The 21,964-nt window shown below is 27.3% G+C and overlaps 2 protein-coding genes across 3 annotated transcripts in view; one reads left to right on the plus strand and one right to left on the minus strand.

Moving 5' to 3' along the window:
• Positions 1-21,964, minus strand: part of LOC107456407 (small ribosomal subunit protein eS10B) — a 48,467-nt gene that overhangs the window by 8,817 nt on the left and 17,686 nt on the right. The window lies entirely within an intron of this gene.
• LOC107456404 (protein FAM133) lies at positions 75-16,698 on the plus strand. 2 transcript variants are annotated; one of them, XM_043039864.2, is made up of 8 exons: positions 97-385; positions 4,293-4,390; positions 6,598-6,676; positions 8,182-8,244; positions 8,351-8,383; positions 10,077-10,136; positions 11,897-11,977; positions 13,915-16,698. In XM_043039864.2, the coding sequence occupies exons 1-8, from the start codon at positions 362-364 to the stop codon at positions 13,969-13,971; spliced, it is 495 nt and encodes a 164-aa protein (XP_042895798.1). In that variant the 5' UTR covers positions 97-361; the 3' UTR covers positions 13,972-16,698. The 2 variants fall into 2 exon arrangements, with proteins under 2 accessions (XP_071033247.1, XP_042895798.1); XM_071177146.1 differs by lacking the exon at positions 10,077-10,136 and having other exon boundaries at positions 75-385.

Genomic DNA, 21,964 nt, shown 5'->3' on the forward strand with positions numbered 1-21,964 from the left:
CACTTCTGCATACCATATTTTTAGTGTAAATGTATCTTTAAAATGTTTACATTTGGTAGGTTAACTAAGCATAACTAAGCACAGGGAAGAAATGCTGCAGTAATAATAAGCAGTCGGAAGTGTAAACTACCGAGACTATTCTTTTTTTTTCTAATTTTTATAAACAATAATTATTGTGAATGTAAAAAAATTCAGTCTGCCTCGGGTGTACAGAACTCTAATAATTGATTTATTGCTCTATACAATATTTATTATAAATTCCATTCATATTACTCTTTTGTAAATGAAATATTATGAATTATTAGGATTATAAATTCTTATAAAAGTGCGTTTGTAAACGGATCATTCCATTGTGTCAAAAATGGGAAAAAGGGACACTAGATATGTATGAATATTTTGTTTTAGTTGCACATTTAATGCTGAAAATTGCTTTCAATTTTGATAGATTTTAACGATCTGTAATTATTGTTCATTCTTGACTTGTAATTATTAACCATTCTTTATAAGAAAATATTATTTCATTTTGCATTAACCAACTGAAACTTCCTCTAAACACAAAGATGTGTATATCCAGAAAACATGAAGGGTGGATTTCTCTATTATGATTTCCGGCAGAGTTATCGATCACTAATTCTTGGCAACTTCTAGCGTCCTGTAAAAATTAAAATAGTATATATATATATATATACAGAAAGAGACAACCTAAAAGAGTATAACTTGTAGCAATCTCTAAGGGCAAGCCTCGTCATGTGCTTTCAAAAGAATCTGCTGTCGAGTTCATATCGAGCCCTAGTGATAGGAGTAAAAATTTAAATATTTTTGCAAGCAAAAGGTTATATTTTGTATTTTGACTATTTCTTTATAGTCAATAATTTTGTTCAAATTAATGTGTTAGATAACAAAGTGGATTAAGCGTTTTGTTGGTGAAAATGTTTTATGGCATAATATATAATAATATGCCTTAAACCAATAGATTTAATCAAATTTTTGTGATCCAGACATTTTAGGGCTCTTTCATGGTGTGCCATGATCTTGGCATTCTTCTTTAATGCCTAAAAAAAAACATTCATTAATTCCTATAATTAAAAGTTATAGCAACATTTTGCCGCCTGAAATAGTAATTTTGACATCTACTGTCTAAATTTGTGTTATGCCTGCATCAGTTACATAGTACTGATATAGAATTGATTACAAAATTAATTAAAGAAAATTGCGATTACAGAAAGTGTTTCTTCAAGGCCATGCTCAAAAACGGAAGGCAGGGAAAATTGTCTCAAGGCCTGGGTCTGAAAAGAAAATTGTCAATCAAAATGAAATTGCCAGGAATTATTTTTTGTCTTAATAAGAAATACAATTTTCAATTAAAATCTTCGCTTAAAGAAAGGATTCCACAATAAATTTTATCTTGGGAGTAGGTCTTTAAATTCCTATGCCCAGCCTTTGGTTTCTCAGTATGCCTTGCTTGTATCATGTATTATTATACGCAACTTCGAGCACTATTTTGTTGAGTTATGCATTTTATTATCAATATAAATCATTAATTAATAATATGTTTAAATAAATGTATTAGACTCTGAGTAAACTGAGAAAAAATAATTTTTGAGCAGAAAATATTCAGAGCAAAAAATTGAATTAATTTTGATTAATTTTGAAAGTTTAGCTCAACTTGATGATTATATTTTGGATGATTAATTCATGGATGCAAATTTTTTTTAACTAATTGAATGCTTCTGGTTTTTAAATTGTCAGATTAACATGCCCTATTTTAATCTCGGAAATTGAATATAATTTGTTTTTACATTAATATTGAAATGATGCTTATAAAAACTAATTTAAATATTAGACGTAACAGGGATGATTGTATTCCAGGGGTATCTTGGATTTCCAGGGCTTTCACATTATCCTTCTGGGTTTAAAAATTAGGAGTATGATTTTTCTGGAAATATTGCGGAATTACGCATCTCTCAAGACTATTGATTTTCAGCTCTTTCATAATTCAAAAACTTAGAATCCAACAAAATTTTCATGTTATTCCTCTATCTAAAATTCAGATTTCAAACATTTTGCGAATTCTTGCTAATGCACGTGTTTCTTCTGCCAATAAGCAGAAATCCGCCAATTGAGATTCTTTTGGTATAGTGGATTTTTAGCCATTTTGAATGTTTAAAACTGAACCGAAATCGGCTGAATAACAAACATCAATTTTCATATTTACCTAATTTAAGTTGCAGGTTGTAATTTGTATTCTCATTGTTTAAAAATAGTACATCTAGTGATTCATATTCACATGATTAAAAAATCCATTGTCGCGATTCATATTTAGGATATTTTAAAGTCAAACATTGTGATTCTTGTAAGAATTAAGACAAAGGTGTGATATTCATCATTGGTAGGTAGTTTAATTATAAATCCTTTTTTGAAAACATTATGTTAAATATGAAACAAGTATAGTATATAAATTGATATCTTGATATTGATTTTTTGCACAGAAAGTTTTCGGGATTTGTCACTTTGTGTCACAAAACCCATGATGTAAGTATATATATGTAGCCCAGACTTCGGAATGTCCACTCCTCAGCTCACCTTTGGCAAACAAATAGTTAAGACTGGCTCTTCTTTCCTTTCTCTTGTATTTTTTTTACTTTATTACAATGAAAAAGGTAAGACAAATTCTTTCTTTCAAAGAAAGTGTTGATTTAATTGAAGTAAAAGAAAAACTATCAATTTCATAACAGGGTAGTTAAATAAAATGTCTGTCAGCAGAAACTGACCAAGAATCAATGTACAAAGATGTGAAAACTTTTCTGTGTAACTGGTATCACCAAGCTCAAAATTAATTAAAAAAATTAATGTAAAACCAATGTGTTTTAAAAACGTCAGTTACTTACATGTGACATATAAGACTTTAAAAGCATGAATGACAAACAAATTTTCTTTTTTTTTTTGCTTATGCATGATTTTGGCAGTTTATTTGAGGAAAAAATGACAAAATTGGATTATATTTCTTTACAACTGTTATGTACTCTCTATATGTCTTCCTTAAGAATATTTGTGTCATTTTCATGTTCTTGAAATGGACTATCACTGTTCAACTTTTTGATTTGGGTATTTTAAGCTCCATTTTTAAAAAAAATTCGGAATGCTCTAATTTCGATTAAAGATGGAAAATATTTAAAAAAATTATGGTTATATTTTTTTCTTGTTTCTGTCTTGAGAGAGTTGCTCTGCACGCTAAAGGGAATATCCTGATGCTAGATATAAAAAATTAAAACTCATTTATTACAGTTAATTTTTTTCTTGTTTCTGTCTAAAGATAGTTGCTCTAAAATGCTGAAGGGAATGTCCTGATGCTAATAATGAAAAAGAAAATACAAATTTGAAGAAGTTTGGTGAAAATGCCTCTAGCATCATTTTTGATGTTTTTTGCATGAATAAATGAAAATGTTGCAACTTGTAGTCTGATGTCACTTGAGGAAATGGTTGCTGAAACTCGAGTAGAAAATAATTCCGATAAAGATGGCAAAACCACAACCATATGCCAGAGAAGATTGTATCAAATTATTATATTAAACATGTATAGTATATAAATTAATATCTTGATATAAAGTTTTTGCTCATAAAATTTTCCTGATTTTTCACTTTGTGTCACTACCCTGATACATGAAAAGTTTTTGAAATAATGAGGAACTTTCTGTAGTCCCATGAACTTACAGATAAAGAACAGCAATCTATTAAAAATTTTGAAAATTCATTATTTGCATTTGAGAAGAAGAGAATGCATGGAAACCAAACTTTCTCATATTTTTAAAAAAATATGGTTTATCAATACTTTTGTAATTTGTACATAATTTTTCAGTTTAAATTTTTTATTACTTTTCAAGTTTATTAATTCTTTGTCACTTTTCATAATTTTTAAACAAATTTAAATATTAACCATTATTTGTAGTTTTTCTTTATCTATTGTTGGTAATGAATGGTTCAATGAAAATTGATTAGTTGAGGTTTTACTGTATTAATTATTCCAATTTGAGAGTTAAATTAGCTATGACAGTTTGAAACAACGATCACAAGAGTCAAACAATTTAAAATTAAATAACTAAATATGTTTATAATTTATTTGATGCATAATTCAATTTGCAATTAATGGTTATTTCATAATTTAGAAGGCATGTTCCTGGAATTTTATGCTACTTCGCGAGGTTCAACTTTTTAACAGAACTACTTATGCATGTCTGTTCATTTATAAGTTTAGGTAAATAAATATATTTACAATTATTTTTCTTTGCTTTCAGGCATTTATGAATCCTATAGCAATGGCTAGAGCACGAGGGCCTGCCACCTCTGGAGGGCCATCTATTCGGGATTATCTAAATCGAGATCGACCTTCTTGGTATGAACTTTTTTTATTTGTACTAGTAATATAAATTATTATTTTGTTTCAATTCCAGAAATAAAAAAAATCTTCTTTTTTATTAATTTAATTGAATATCAGCCAAAAAACAACTTTTAAAAATCAACTAAGCCTAAAATCAACGCTTCCTATTTTATTTGTTTTAATAAATGAAGTTTTTAATTTTTAGTAATTAAAATAAGCAAAGTTGTCTTTTATTTTACCCACATTGCATATTCAGATTTTCAACAAAAAAAATAAAGAAAGAAAACTCTAAGACTTTTGTGTTTTTTCTCAGGACCCCAGGCCACTAAATATTTTCGCAGGCTTTTTTCCTTATAAGTAAATGAATCGGAGGGTTTGTGCACAGTTTACAAACCAGCCCTCAAAACTTTCCTCCATGTCAGCAATTATGTAGTTCAAATGTGTTTATTCTATTAAATATTTTTTATAATTTCTTTAAAATTATTTTTAAAATGTCTGACAAACTAAAAAAAAAAAAAAAAAATTTTTTTAACTCAGCTTTTAAATAAGTTTAACAAAGATATGATGTTTTATTTCTTGCGAACATAGCTAATTTGAAGACGTTTCGACTATTTCTTTTTCTAATTTTTTTTTATAGTTTTTCTGTGTTTGTAAAAATTTTAAGAAAAGATGACAAAACTTGATTCTTAATATTTCACATATTTTCAAGATTATAGAAATTTTTATCTTTCATTGAATCCTATCACCTTTCATTTTCTTTCCTATGCCTACTTTTTTTTAAAAAAATGTATATTTGATTTTCATTACAGAATTTTCATTTAATGGGAGAAGTTAGAAACATTTTAGTGGTCAATAAAGAAATAATTTTACTGAGAGCAATATTTTTTATAACTTAAAAGAAATGTCAATAAACAATTTTTATTTGCTCAAACTTTAAATAGAAATAAATAGTTCAAATAAGTATGTTAATATTGTGATAATTAATAATTAACAACCTGTCAATATATTGATCTATAAAAATAATTACATTTTTCTATAATTTCAAGCTATTTATGCTATTACAGTTCTCTTTTTTAAACTTTTTTATGAAACTCTTAAGTAAACAATTTCATAATTTGTTAATTTTTTAAACAGTTTCTAATTTTAAATTTCTATTAATAACATTCTTTCATTTAAAAAATTTCAGACTCACCATCATCTTTTAACAGGAGAAAAATAAATACAATGAAGCAGTGATGGGCATCATTCATAGAAATTTTATTCATGACTAAATTTAGTTAGAATAAATTTATTCTGAATGATTATTCATATGCAAATGTATTCATTATTCTGAATGACAAATGCCCATCTCTGCAATGAAAAGATAATATTGACTCTCTGATCAATAAGCATTCCAGTTTATTAATTCTTACAGAGCTTATAATAATAACTTAACCTATCTTATCTAATTTAAAAACTATTAATGATTTGTCTGTGAAATAAAATTAATGCAAATGAATAAAAATTAATGAGTCTGACTCTGACATAGCTGTAGATCGCTTGCCATTTTGAAAGATGGCATGAAGTACTATAAGAGGTAAACAAAACTAAACTCAATGCAAAGCTTAATTTTGGAATTGAATCGGAGCAGTTTTATACATTTGATCCATACATTGTTACATATTTTTAAATAAAATAGAAGGTACTATGACACTTGATGTTACAAATTATTTTACAGTAACAGTTTGTAGTTTTAAAACTAAACACACTGATAAAGAATGATTTACTGCCAACATAGTTGTCTTAGCAATATTTCTAATTAATTTATAAAAGTTATAGTTGTTTCAATTGTTGATTATTATCATTAAGTTAAGGTTAGGTTTTTACATCGAAATATATGCTTTTTGCATATTGTTATGCAATATTTAATAAAAAGTTTGATATTTTCCGATAGTGAATAAAGTTTGACGACTGACAAACTGGGGAGGTTCCTTCTTGAAAATATTGATATGGCTATATTCTTGATATATCTATAAATAGAAAGAATTTTACTGAATTCATGATTCCCATTATTGACATTTTCAGTGTTGTACAATATTTCCCGTCTATCAATTTATAAAAGAATACTTATTAAAACTGTTTCACTATACTTTGCCTACTATCTCTTAATATATTGGTACTTGTGATATTTCCCATGCATTGTAAAATACCTTTTTCATTGAATTGTGAATATTGTATTTTAGGGAAGAGGTAAAACAGATTATGCAAAAGAAAAAAGAAGGCTCACATACTCTTGCTGCCTGGGAAGCAAAGATGAATGAAGTAATCTTAGTAAAAATAATAAAAATTATCGTAAAAGATATAATTTTTCTACTAATTGTTTTCCCATTATTGCTATTTTTTACAATTGTTTCTTTTTATTATGCATGCAATGTAAAATCATTTACTTAAAATGTTCGTGTTTATTTATCATGATTTAAGGGGTAGAATGGAAGATGTTAATTTGAAAAAACCTAAATGTCTTGGCTAGGCAGACAAAATAAGTTTTAAGTTTCCTATTCTTATTGTAGAAAATTTGAAATGTAATTTTTTTTTTTTTTGATAATTTAATATTACATTAAATATTCCAGAGATAGTTCCATTGTTGTGATAAATTATTTTTCCATCTTAGTAAAGAACAATCATTTTTTGTTTTTAAAAATTTGGTAATCATAGATTTTGCTATATTTTTTTGCTTATACTGTTTTTTGCCTACACAAATTTTAGAATTTTTATTTTTAAATACATAATCTTTTTATTTTAAGTAACTAATAATGCTTCTCTTTAAAAAAAAATAATAATAATAATTTAATTAACAGTTTTTTGAATCGATTTTAAGCTCGTTTGACATAGCTAACTTATAAAAATAAAAACATTAAAGTTTTGCTACTTGAATTAATCCTATTCTTAATCCTCAAATTGTAATTTAAGAAAGGGATGCACAACCTGTGTGTTTTAATAAAGCAATTAAGAGAAAGGGTCTTTCTTTTTTTACTGGTTATCTTGTTCTTTTATTTATTTATTGTTTTAGTGCAGGACTGGACCATTTCATTTTTTAATTTTTATTTATAGCCATGAGTTCAGTGCTTGCTGGGAAATGTGACTACCTACAAATTTTGCACTATAATTAGGACATTCCATGTAGATGCTTGCTGTTTTCAATTAGGATCAAGAAACACTTTACATTTTACCAGTACAGTTTTACTTGTAACTTATGTTGCACACAAATATAGAATTTTTTAGTTTTTAGGGCCCACTACTAGAAAAATGTTATGCATATCTGATTTAAGACCATTGCTGTTTTTGTTCATAAACCTTTTGATTTACGTGTTATTTATTTTTCTACAAAATACGCTAAGAGTTTAGACAGAAATGAAGAGGGAGAATTTGGAACTTTACTTTTCTTAATTGGACCCGGCATATACTAGCTAACTAAAAACATTAGGATAAAAAATTAAAATATTTTGTCAATTTTTAAATAATGTTGTTTTTAATAAAGCTTTGTAAGCTGTATAGATTTTTTTTTTCTTTCTTCAAAACTGTAATTTAATCTAATTCAGAAAAATGTGACATAATTCTTTCGTGATGATCTCCAATTGTAAATGATCATTTTTAATTTCATTTCAGTATGAATTATTTTTATACTACTTATCTTGTTTGAAAACTAAGAGAAGGTAAATTTTTTTTACCTGTCAAATCATTTGTTAATGTGAAATCGTGTTAGATGTACTATTTTTAAATAATTTACTGCTAGCTAATTAAGTCATTTTCTTTCTGTTAATTATTAGAAATTTAGAGAAGAATTAAGAATTAACAGAGAAAAGTTACTAAGAACAAGCACTAGGTCTGAGGTAAGCCATTGCTCATAGTTGTTAATAAGTAGTTTATAAAAAAGTAATCATTTTAAAAACATTTTTCATTAATTTCGTTTAAATTATTTATTTTTCAATTTTGCAGAAGGAAAAAGCAAAGAAAAGGAGAAAGAAGAGGGTGAGTGATGGTTATTTTTATTGGTAGATTTATATAAATGATAACACTGAAAAATAAAGAGTCATATAAATGATGATACGGAAAAATAAAGAGTCATATAAATGATGATACGGAAAAATAAAGAGTTATATAAATGATGATAATGAGAAATAAAGAGTTATATGAATGATGACACTGAAAAATAAAGAGTTATATAAATGATGACACTGAAAAATAAAGAGTTATATAAATGATGATACTGAAAAATAAAGAGTTATATAAATGATGACACTGAAAAATAAAGAGTTATATAAATGATGATAGTGAAAAATAAAGAGTTATATAAATGATGACACTGAAAAATAAAGAGTTATATAAATGATGATTACCGATTAAATCATGATACCCAAAAATTTATAATTTTTCTTTTTATTGATATGCGCTAAAAAATCATATTAAAAAGAAGTAGAAAATAGCAGTGAAAATTGTAAAGTTGCGCACCCTTGTAAGTTAACCACCTATCTAAGTTCGCCTTTATTTTCGAAAACTGAATTTATCCTATATAGTAACGGGAAGCAAAACCTTAGTAATGTGATCGCCTTTCTCTCTTGTATGTTGACTATTAAAATCTGCCTCATGGTGTTATTAAATATTATTCTAAACTCGTCATAAATTGGAACCAGAAGAAGAAAAACCTTCCCAAAAATTTACCGTTATGTAACGTGTTAAAAATTTCAATGAATTATTGAAATAGCATAAAATGTTGACCTAAACTCAGTTGTGAATGGCCTATATCAAAAATTATAAGGTTTTATAACAAAAAAATATTGAACACATATAAATGCTGTTGAAATAATATAATATTATGTTCTCTAATTATATATATGTTTTGAGCCGTGATGGCTCAGGGGATAAAGCGTTCACCATCCGATGAGGTTAATCAGGTTCAAATCCCAGAGATGGCGGGTCGATTCGAATTCCACACCGACCACAGTACTGGCGAAAAATATCCTCAGTGATAGACGGATCATGGGTTAGAGTCCCCTTGCCGTCAAGCTAACTGTAGAAGGTTCTCCTCTCCATGTAACTCAAACGCGGGTTAGTTCCATCAAAAAGTCCTCCAGGAAGGCAAATTTCTCCCAATATTTGATCCAGGAGTTCTCTTGTATTCTGGATTGGGTTCAAAATTACAATGCTGTGGAGTTTAACATTAGTAGCCGTAAATCCTAAATTGTATCGGCTGTTCAACAACATTTATAAAATAAAAAATATATATATATATTTTATATCTTTAGAAACTGTTTATAATAAATATCTCAAATGTACATTTTTATTTTAAGTAATCAGTTTAATATCTCTTCTTTTAATTAATTAGTTTAATCTTGTTTCTTTGAATATATAAAGTACTTACGAAATAATTTATCAAAGTGATAGACATGTTAAAAAAATTAATAACGTTTAACTTTATTTTAAAATAGTCTATTATAATCTCTAACAAATACATGAATAACACAATCAACATAAATTACATGGAATATATAAAATATGATTAAAAAAAATGACTCATCCCCTCTTTAAGTTGACCACTAAAGAAATACATCACAAATGATCAATTTTGTACCATCATATCACTAAAAACTTTTTTAACTTATCGGTGCATTTTTAATATTTACTTTTTTTTCTTTCAATTTTTAACACAATTGTTTTTCTTAAGTCATCCTCAAGTTCATCTTCATCCTCATCTTCATCTAGGTGCTCCTCAGATAATGACGAGGTACGTTGTTTCTATTATAATGTAATGAAGTTTAACATTTTAGAACATGTGTCTTTGGTTTTCTTCATTACTCTCAGAGGGAGGGAGTGGATTTTCAATCTGATTACTTTTGCTGAGAGACTGGGAAAGGATGGGTCTAAGCAATGATTGAGGCGCTAAATTTTCTTTGTCGTCAAAAATTTCCTGTAAATTGCAAAAATAATTAAGGAAAAAGAACTATCAGTTCGAGAAAAAAAAATTTCAGTCAAAAACTTTACCTTCTGTGTTATTTACCCTCTGTGGTTTTAAAAATACAACAAAGCTTTCTGAAGATAGGATCAGTTAATATTGTTCTTATTATTATTGCTAAAACTTGAAATCTTAGAAAAGCATATAAGGAAGGTTAATAATTAGCTAAAATTTTTTATTAAAAGGGAATTAAAACTCATTAAAAAGCTATTTAAAGGGGGAAAAACTGACAGTTCAAAAATTAATTATTTTTTTGAGTAAGAAACTTAATAAAAAAAATATTTCTCGAGTGTTATTTACTTTCTGTGGTTTTAAGTTTTTAAAACCACAGAAAGAAAGCCTTTTTGAAATATACAAAAAGGCTTTCTGAAGATAGGATCAGTCAATACTGCTCTTATTATTATTGCTAAGACTCAAAATTTTAAAAACGCATATAAGGATGGTTAATAAATTAGCTGATTTTTGTTTATAAAAGTGAATTTGAGGATTAATTAAGGGCGGAAAAACTCACAATTAAAAAAAAAAATTTGATTAAAAAATATTTTTCGAGTATTATAAGTTTTACCTCCTGTGGTTTTAAATTTTAAAAGTACAAAAGGCTTTCTGAGGAAAATAGTGTTCTTATTATTATTGCTAAAACTCAAAATTTTAAAAAAGCATTTAAGGAGGGTTATTAATTAGCTATTTTTGTTTACAAAAGGAAAAATCATTAAAAAGTAATTTGCCTGATATTTGAACTGTATCTTACTGAAATGTTTTATTTTCGTAATATATATAGCAAACAAAAATCTTTTTCTTTTTTTTACAAACAAAAACTCATTCTTTGTGAATTAGTTTGAAATTTGCTTTGGACCTTAGTGTTATTAAATTTTGAATTTGATTTAACAAATTTACTTTTAACTTTTTTCATTAATGTTTTCAAACTTATAGTCACCTAAGTATTTCTTAGCTAGTGTGGGCAAAGAGTTATTTATGTGACCATTTTTAAAAAAAAAAAATTGCATTGTGGAGAGGGAATCGCATACCACTAGTCTTATCAAATATAAAATAGATTATTATTGGTACTTACATGTATACTGCCATGCAATTGAAAAAACAGCATAAGTGCTGCATTCTTGAAAACTTTTCTCATTCTATTGCTAATGCTATGAACGCTGAAATTTACTTTAAAAAAATTTTTTTTTAACATTATGAAGTTCAACATATATAAAAATGTCAAATTTAAATTTTTTGTCTTTGATTTTTCAATTGCACGGCAGTATAGTTATACAATAGTTACATTTCGCAATGCTTTCTTGTGAGGGCCATCCTCTCTAACATTTCTATATTGCATACTTTCTTTATCAGTATATGCTACATAAAATGTACTGTTTTTTAAAACTGACCACTTTAATTTCGATTAACTATGTGAGTGTTACCTTAAGATTAGTCTTTAAAGGAAAATTTGTGTGTAATGTTATATTTTTTTATTTCTCATGCCATGTGATGCTACTTTTTTATCTGATCCATGCTTATTGGGTACTGGAATATAGGCTAGAAGTCATAAACATAAGCACAAAAAGTCAAGGAAAAAGAGAAGGCATGATAAGCATGATGATGGCAAGAAATATGATGTAAGTATAAGTTAATTGGAAGTTCTGTAGAAAATTTTTCAATTTCATTTATTGCTTGTATTGCTTTAAATTGTTCTATTTTTGACTTAAATTTTTATACTGAGTAAAAAGTAAATTTAAATGCCTTATATTTCCGAATGTAAGCCGTAAAGTTTTAGAAAATTTTTGAAAGCTAAAGTTGGAGGATCGGCTTATAATCAAATTTGTAATTTTGAAAAATTCCAGGAGGTCATTGCCAAACAAAATGTTTCTCCGTTTGTTGAGCATTAACGATAATCAGTAGAGCATTCTCTTACCAATGAGGTGAACCGTGTTCAAATCCCAGAGATGACTGGTTGATACGAATTTTGCACCCAGCTCACAGCAGCCATCGTGTTGAAGTAAAATATCATCTTATACAAATCATACAAATATCATCTTCATCTTATACAAATGCAGGTTAGTTCCATCAAAAAGTACTCCATGAAGGCAAATTTCTCCCATACTTGATGTAGGAGTTCCCTTGTCTTCTCAATTGGTTTCAAAATTACAAGGCTGTGGAGTTGACCATTAGTATTTGTAAACCCTAAAATCGGTAGTTCAACGGGTCGGTAGTTCAACGACATTTATAAGATAAAATAAAATCAGTAAATGTTACAGAACTTATATATAAAGTATAAAAATGCATAAAATAATAGTTGATAATGGAATGCCTAAATATCAAAATTGAGAAAGATACATAAAAAGTATAACTTGTGAGAAATACTATTATTTTTTCATCTTCGTACTACGAATTTTGAAAATCCATGTTTTTTTTACCCACTGTGATTATCACCGGACGTAGGGTACATTTTTATTTCAAAGCCTAACATATCTTATTATTATTTTTGTTTTTACATCAGCTTATGTACAAGCTTTCAATTTCAGTTGAGTTTCCAAATAAAAAGCATACTCTTCAGCTTATAGAGACCAAAAAAATGACTGATTTTGATGTTGTGTTTTTTAAATATTTGTTGAATATTTATATGGTAAAATTTGGCATAAAAATTTTTATTTGATAATGTAAGGATATTTCTTTTTTACCATTCTAGAGGTCTATAACTAGTCTTTTTTTTTTCTTGATGTTTTATAATGTTTGCCATCTATTAAAATCACTTTTCTGAGAACTTTTGATTTTTAAAGAGCTGCTGATTTTATAAACTCATCCATTAAAAATAACTTATAAATGCACAATATTTAAAAGTAAATCTAAAGGGTTCAAATTGTTGCTATTTTCTTCAATTAATTACTAGGAGCATATTTTGAGGATCAGAAATCTGAATACAATAGAAAAAAAGTATATTTATTCTGATAAAAACACACTTTTGAAGCTTGCTTTTCAACTCTAAATTCACATAACAATTTTTAGAAGCTATGTTATTTGACAAAAGGGTTGTTTGCTGTATATTTAATTTAAAATGTGGTTTTGTTGTTAATATTGTCAATTTCTTAGCTCTTATTAAATACTGTAAGGCTTTATCAAAATTACCCCAACATTTATTAGTCATGTGCAAATATTCAAAATTTTTTCATGCACTTACATTACAGTATCCTCATGCTGTAAAGTAGATTTTTGTTTGGACAACAAAGATCATTGCACAAAGCTTCGACTGTGTATATATATTTTTTAAAAAACATTAAGCTCATATAAATAGTTCATGCAAACAATAAACTTTAAATATCTATGTGCTTAACAATACAGTGTGGTACATAATAGAGTCATGCCATCTTATTGATTTTGAGGTAAAGTATTCATTGCCCAATGTGTTAATCAATTTTTATAGAGACTTGAAAGCTGTAACAACTATAAGTAATTAATTTTAGTAACAAAGATGCAAAATACACAAATAGATTTGATTTTCTAAAACTATACCCAAATATATGATTTTTCTTAATGTGTCATTGACTAATTATTTTAGAATGGAGAATCGTGTGGAGCAAGGAAAGTGAAGAAGAAGCATAAGAAGGATAAATAAATTACTATTTGAAGCCATCTGTTCATTTTGCATATCAAAGTAGTCATTATATTTTGTTTTTAAAATGTTGCAACGGGGAAAAATTTTATTTAAAGACTTTTCCCTTGATTAAAAATATGCACTTAAAAAAAAAACTTTATATCACAATGATAGTTAAAAAATATTGTATTGATGTAACTGGTTTAATGCTTATTTCTAATTAATTGAAGTAAAAGGAAATTTCTTATGGAGTCATTATTTTAAGGATATATGCAAGATTTGTATGCAATTTTATAAAAATAAATAAATTCAAATTAATTTCTTAAATGTTTATAAAAAAATTAAAAACTAAATTTTTGTATGTCTTTTTTTTCTAACAAAATGTGTTTGGTTACAAAATATTTACTGAATCAGTACATTGTTAATTAATCTACTGTTTGCCTAAATGACACTTAAAACTGTCAAAAAAATTTATTACTATCTTTTAATAAATTTATATGATAGCCTAACTAGAAGAAGCTATTCTTTTATATAGTATTACAACAGTTCTACTTTAAGTTATGTTGAAAATATTCAGAGAAATTTTCAATGATGAGGAAAGTTTCACATTAGTGCATAATTTGACTTGTTATTTAACTGATAATGTAATTAAATTTCAAATTTGATGAGAATGGTGATTATATGAACATAAAAAGAAATATGAATGAATATAAAGTTGTTATTGAATGATTATTTACAAAATATGTAGCAACCTGGCATAAAAGATAATTTTAAAATTATGCTTTGATATGTGTCATACACGAAATTTTGTTTCAATTTGTAATGATAGAAATGTAGTTTAAATGCTAAAATTCATCAAAAAGTTTTTAGTAAAACTTGTGGAGTACTTTCAGTAAATTTGTGTTAAAATAAATTTGCTCTGTCTATTTGACTTCGTCTAAACACATTATCAACCTTTTTATAACTCATATTAGTCAATTATACAATTCAAATATTATTTTTATTAAACAATAATTTTTCGGTGCAAAAATTGTATGAATATTTGTTAATATGTTAGTTTTGGAACTTGACATTCATATTTTTTTTTTCTAGTAAAATACTATCCTTTTGTGAAAGTAACAAAAAATCTTGTGTTTATTTATCTTTTTTTTTTTTTGTATTCTAAAAAGCCCAATTACATTCAATGAAAGCAATGTACAACGTTATTGAGTACAAAATTAATAAGCATCTGCTCAATTTATTTTGTTAGTGATTTGCTCTAGTGACATTTCTGTATTTTTTACTGAAAACTTATGATCAAAATCATTATTCTTTAAATGTATTAACATTAACCAACATCATAAAAAAAAGCATTCTTTAGTAGAATGTTCAATAGAACCATAAGTAAAATTTTTACTTTTAGCTCTATTTTGACAATTAACTTAGCAAAATTGTATAATTTTTTTTATATGCATTTTTAAGGTCTATTGGCTCAGAAAGAATCACCATACCTAAAAATTGGTATCATTTTTAATTTTTAAAATAATGTGGAATATTTTTAGGGATTTCTAATAGTGAAATTATATTGTTTATATTAAGAAGTTATATTATGATGTAAATCTAATGTTTGTATAAAACGTTAGTTTTTTTTAAATCTTTGTAAATATGCTTTGTATATTTTCATTTCTTTTGTAATGCATTTCTATGATTTATTGTCAAAATGGCAAATTTTTGGCAAGATTTTTCTAACTTATATCACAATTTTAGATCAAAAAGGTTCAATTTTTAAAGTTAAGTTTAATTTCTTAAAACAATGTTATTTATTTAATAGAATTTGTGTACAAGCAATTAGTCTGCTAAGCCCATAAACACCTTTAGAATTTAAATTGAGAAATTTTTGACCCTATGTGCAGCTCCTTCAGATTACCATTTGTTTGACCATTCAGAAAGCACCTCTTTGATATGCAATTACAAATACTAGTAGAGTTTACAAATGGGAAGAAATATTTGTATGAAGGAAAATTAACACATTGATATTAAGTATTTTTTTAATGTAAAATTTATATTGAATTGAAACTATTACGAGTTGTTCAGTATTGATAAAATTATTCTGGAAACTATTTAAACTTTCTGTTCTTAACAAATTATGAAACTAAAAATAGTATATTTTATTTATTTTTTGCAGTAAAACTTGCTTTTACTACTCTTTTACAGTTTTTAGTTAATTGTTTGCCTTTTTAAGGGTAGTATTGTGTAGGTATACTCCTCCAATTAATGTCCAGTTTTTTTGTTTTGTTTTTTGATAAATGGGATCCTGATTTTTTCTTCAGTGCACTACAAAACCTGCAAGTTTAAGCAAATGTTTAAACCACTTGTGGTACTTTTCTCAAACGGTAATGTGATAAAAATCTTCAGACATAAAAAATTTCCGTACCTTGTAACTTTCAAAATTTATACATTGTGGGGTCTTATAGTCGTGCATGCTTAGCAATAATTGATAGTCCCTTCAGTCATGAAATAACTATCAACTGAGGTATTTATAATAAAAGTAAGATTCTTCTTTATAAATTGACTGCTATACATATTTTCTAGAAGCGAGAACAATCAAAAGTGTTCATATTTGTAAAATCATTAGATTTGTTGTGAAGTTAGTTTTTTCAGCTTTGAATAAAATGTTTGTGTAGATTTCCTTTGTATGAGACTTTGTCTAACAGTTGATGCTTTTTATTGTATTATATCTTGTGAATAAAATTAATGTGAAACCCTTTATATCCTCTTTTTTCATTTTTTATTTTTATTTTAATGCAATGCTAAGATTACTTTTAAAACGTGAGGTTTTCTCTTTTGTGATGTCATGCACTAGGATCACCATAAAAATTGCTGCTACGGAAACAAGAATAGAGCATTTCAGGGAGGGTATCTTCTCTTCACTGTAGGGCTACCACAATGGACCAAGAAAAAGAGTCTTTTTCTCTTGCCAATCCAAGCTAAAACCTATCCTAAACAATGACCCCTAAATATATAATATTTGCCGTTTTTATTTTAAAAAATGTGTTTTTGATTAAGAAAAAAAAACATATTTTTGCACCATTTCTTACATTATAAATAATAGGTGAAGAAAATAGCTGCTGATTTTCTTAAATTACTATGAATGTTATCTGATGTCGTCAAAAATTAAGTCTAGAAAACTCAATATTTTAGTTGAAAAGTTTCTTCATACGCCAAGACTTCCTTTGTCCTATGACCATTACAGGCATAAAAATCTTCATTTTTGTTTTCCATAAATTAGTCAAGAAAATAGATTAAAACCTATAAGTTTTATCTGTTAACATGTTATAAAAGATTCAGACAGTAAACTTACATTAAATAATAATGCACTAAACGTTTTTTTTTTTCTCCCTGCTTTTATAGCTGAGAAAAATTTTAAAGCTGTTCTTGATATGTTATGGAAAAGACTATTTTCCAACAAGAATAAAAGAAAAAAAAACTATATCATTATTATCGATGCATATCATGAATAACTAAAAGCCATACTAGCAGAAACTTCTGTGTTGATCTGCGACAGTAAAGTTCTTATAGTATTTAAATGCATGAAGTAATACATTTGTATAGTTTACACTTGGTTGCTTCACAACTTTAAAATGTTCAGAATGTTAAATACTGCATTAAATTTATCATAACTTTAGTTTAAATTTTCTCACTGACCGAAAAACTCTGTAACAAAACTAGAATGAAAAATATTCTTTTTTTTTTAAGCTTATGAAAATGAATCAACACAAAGAAGAAAATTAAAAAATAAATAAATTAACTAATCACAGAATAAACAAGTTTAAAACTTTCTAAGTTCTTTAAGAAATGAAAAAAATATGAATTATAAAATAAAAAAGTTATAAACTAGTTTAAAACTTTCAAAGTTCTATAAGAAATTTAAAAAAATATGAATTATAAAAAAAAGTTTTGTTTTACATATAGTGAAAAATCTCTGGAGCAACCATTCTCTATTCCACAAAAGATAAAATGGTCGTTAATGGAGGTTGGTCGTTCTTGAGGGGTTACCTCCATTGACATCAAAATGTTATCGGAGGTACCAGACTTTTCGCAAGCGATTTTAATTTTACCAGATGTCATTTTCTTGATGCGGAAATGCCCGTGTTGGCGTCATAAAAAATGGATCGCTGAGCTAAATTTATCGTTTATAAAAAATAACCACATCTGATATAACTGTGTAAAAACAAATTATGTGTATGATAGAACTATTTTAAAAAAATAAACAATTATGTTTTCACTAAATTTGCATTAAATTTTATATTATAAAAATTAGTTTACTTCAATAAAAAATGAGAAGATAGTTGTTTGTTTAAGATACTTAGTTTTTATAAACTAGCTTTTTTTTTTCCTAATTTATCTCTAAAAATAAATCATTGATAGCATCGTTTTTAGTGTATTTTGACCGCAACATGAGGTTGTCAATCTCTTTCGAGACTGTTAAAAAGAGCCCTCTATATAAGAGCCACTCACAGATATTTTGAACACACATGACTCTACATATTTATTTTATTAATATATTTTGTTTCGATATTTATTTATTTATTTTTGTGTTTCCTTATTTGAGCTTTCCGCATTTGGTGTGGAGGTTTGCTAGGTCTCTAGGAGAGGTTTTGATGGTCTCTTCTACAAGTTTTCTTCAACACTAAGTCTACGCAAAAAATTCCATCCTGGAAGTTTCACTGATTACGTTTTATATATTTAGCATCTACGGATAAACGAAATTTATTATAGCATGCTTTGCCTTGTTCAGTAAGACAGTTTCAGAGATAAGACAATATACAGAATATGAGAAATTAGCATTAAGGCGTCAACCGCTTTTCTCGTTCAATTATTATAATCACATTTTTCAGATTGCGGTTACAACCCTTTTTTGAGTCGGAAATTCATGTTTAAGTTTCCCTCAATTTTTTTTGTGAGGTTTTGTTTTATACTTATGAGAATACAACATTTTATTTAGAAAAATTTTGGATATTGTTATAATAACTATACTAGTAATTTGTATGGTAAAAATATAAAGCTAAGCACAGGGCGTAGTAGTGGTGAAAATTCAGGTTACTGCAGATTTTATTACGTCTATTTTTTTTATTGTACTGTTTACATTTATAAATCCATTTAACTTAAGCTTAAACAATGAAAACATCGCAACCCTTGCTTTAGTTATCTTAATTTTCTTACATTGGTTTTGGCTCACACGATCTTCTAGAGCTTATGCATTACAGAAAAATCTTATGGATAAAATTGCAAGTAAATTTTATTACAATTTCAATGATAAAACTGCCTAATCCTAAAATACCAAGCCGGTTCACGCTTTTCATAAACCAGACCTGCCAAACACAGAAATTCAAACTGCATTTTACAGGGCGGATTTTTCAACAAAAAATAAGCTTTTTTCAAGCACTCAAAAATATTTTAAGCACTTAAAAAAAATATCATAATAAGGCAAGGTTGGCAAGTTTTTGACAATTGGCAGTTTTATTTGTCTTTTTTTAAAAAAAAAAAAACTTTTGACAATTGTCAAAAACCCAAAATTTCTTGTAAGGATAACTATTACCTATTATAAATATGAAGTATTTTTAAATTAACATGCATGTAAAATTCATTAATTATGTTTTTGAATTATTTTAACATAAAACTCCTTTTATTTTGAAAATTGCTATCAAGAACCCAAATTTTGGAGTGTAAAATATGAAATAATTATAAATAAAATGTGTCAAATTGCAATTTATAAAATCTCTTAATTTGTTTAATTATTGAAAACAAAAACATAAAAACAATAATCTTACATATAAAAAACACTTAACATTCCTTATATATAAAATCAATTTTCATTTACTTCCATTTTTTCACTTTTCCCCAAACAAAAAAAATAGTTTTGAAGCCCCCTGTACTCTAAGTTCATTTTTCAGTTCTGTATGAATAAGACCGATATTCGAAATTGTTCTTTCGATTGATGTTCAGCTGTATAGACTAGAAAGTTGACCAACTAAAGTACTAATACATATACTTGATGATTGAGATTTTTTGGTTTGATTCCAAAGGGCAGAAAATGAAGCCTAAAATTGAGTATCTCCTGCAAAATGCAGCAGAGTTGCATATGAGAAGGCAAAAATCTTCTCACTGAATCTAGCTCAGTACACGCACAGGTGGACCAGCAAGTATTTTATCAAACATGTAAAACGAATGGTGTTTTTATACGCTACGGACCCACGGTACGCCGAAATAGATTGGTGTTGAATAAATTATGAAAACGTTGAATAGAACGTCTTTTTGAATAATTCGTGTCGAAAATCAATATGGTAAAGAAAAAATCTCATTTTAGAAAAGGAATAATTAAGCACTTTTTAAAAACACCCAATGAAAAAAAAAGCACCTTTAAAAAACGCTACGCTCACCCCGATTTTACACATTAGGAGACCACGACATACAATATAAATTATTGTATTAAAATAGATTGAGTGACAGATTTAGCATTTTTGAAAAACGTTGAATATGAAATTTCTTTAAAGCTTTCAGATTTGCCTCCCCAGTCAACTAACAGAATTGAGTCTTGATTCTTTGTTTCTTGAGTATTTTGAAAACTTTTTTTAACGATTATCATACAGACTTGTTTAAATACTTATTTCGAAGCTGTAAGCAAAATGTGCCTGAATCAACCTAATAACAATAATAATTAGAAAATAGGCCTGAAAAAATACTTTGAGCTGAGGTACAGAATTCGTCGATCAACATAAACGGAGAAATACACCAGAAGTGTTCGAGATTCTGTTTCACATTTATAACATCCTTGGTATTGTACATATTTCATCATCCATAAAAGAAATAATTATCTAATGCCACTTGGAGCCAAAAATAATTTCGTGCCTTATGATTACTAGGAAAAAAAAAGATGTTGAAAAAAGAACTTTTTTGTTTCTCAAAAATAGTCAATTGTCCGCTATTGAAGGTTTAGTGTTAAAACATTAATGCATTTGTGTGACTAGAGAAGATAATTATTAAATTGGAAACTCTTGTCATTTGTTAAATTTATTGATAAAGTAAATAACAAAATTAGAGAGTTAATAATAAGCAAAATTAAGAAAATGTGGGCTTACCCTGCTTATTTGACTCAATAAGGCAGGGCTCAAAAATTCTCCGCGGACAACGAATTTCTCGAATCCGACGTCCGCGCGGACGGCCATTTTCCCGTTAATGTTCGTGATACATTTTCAATTTTTGTTACCTTNTGTTAGACTTAGAAACATAAAATTATGAAGGTGTGTAGAAAATATGCAAGGAGTTATTAAAAATACAAGAAAATGCAGTTTGATAATTAGTTTTTTTTTAATAATCGCCATTGAAAGACTGACTCAATTTGGAGCCAATGTTTAACTACGTAGTCTTGAAATTTTGAAACCAATCCAGAAGAGAAGGAAACTCCTGGATCAATACCCAGAGGTATTGAATTGTTAAGAGAACTCGGAGGAGTTTATGACCCCGACAGATTTAACATGCACCAGTCACCATTTTATACTTGGGCCGGCTCAATTCGAACTCCCATTCTCACGAACACGAGTCCATAGTCCTACCATCAACCAAGCTATCGTGGCCAAATTATTAGTTTTTTTTATAACAATCATTGAGCAACCCACCAGATTTCGAGTTTACTACTACTAATGTTTAACTCCGGAGCCTTGTAATTTTGAACCCAATCCAGCAGACAAGAGAACTCCTAGATCAAGTAATGGAAGAAATTTTTGCCTTCGTGGAGGACGTTTTGATGGAACTAGCCCGCATTTGAGTTACATGTAGAGGAAAAGCACGAAATCCTCCCACGGCTAGTCTGATACCAAGGGAACTCTAATTCATGAAACTCTATCCCATGAGTCCAACTTTATTGAGTAATAACTCTGCGGCAGGTACCAATTTTCCAATTTTATTGATTGGTACCAATTTTATTATTTGCTTAAATTTAATTATCTTCTAAATGTAAATGGTAATTCAATCGTAA

This window comes from Parasteatoda tepidariorum, chromosome 2 (genome assembly GCF_043381705.1).
Source record: "Parasteatoda tepidariorum isolate YZ-2023 chromosome 2, CAS_Ptep_4.0, whole genome shotgun sequence".
Classification (NCBI taxonomy): domain Eukaryota; kingdom Metazoa; phylum Arthropoda; class Arachnida; order Araneae; family Theridiidae; genus Parasteatoda; species Parasteatoda tepidariorum.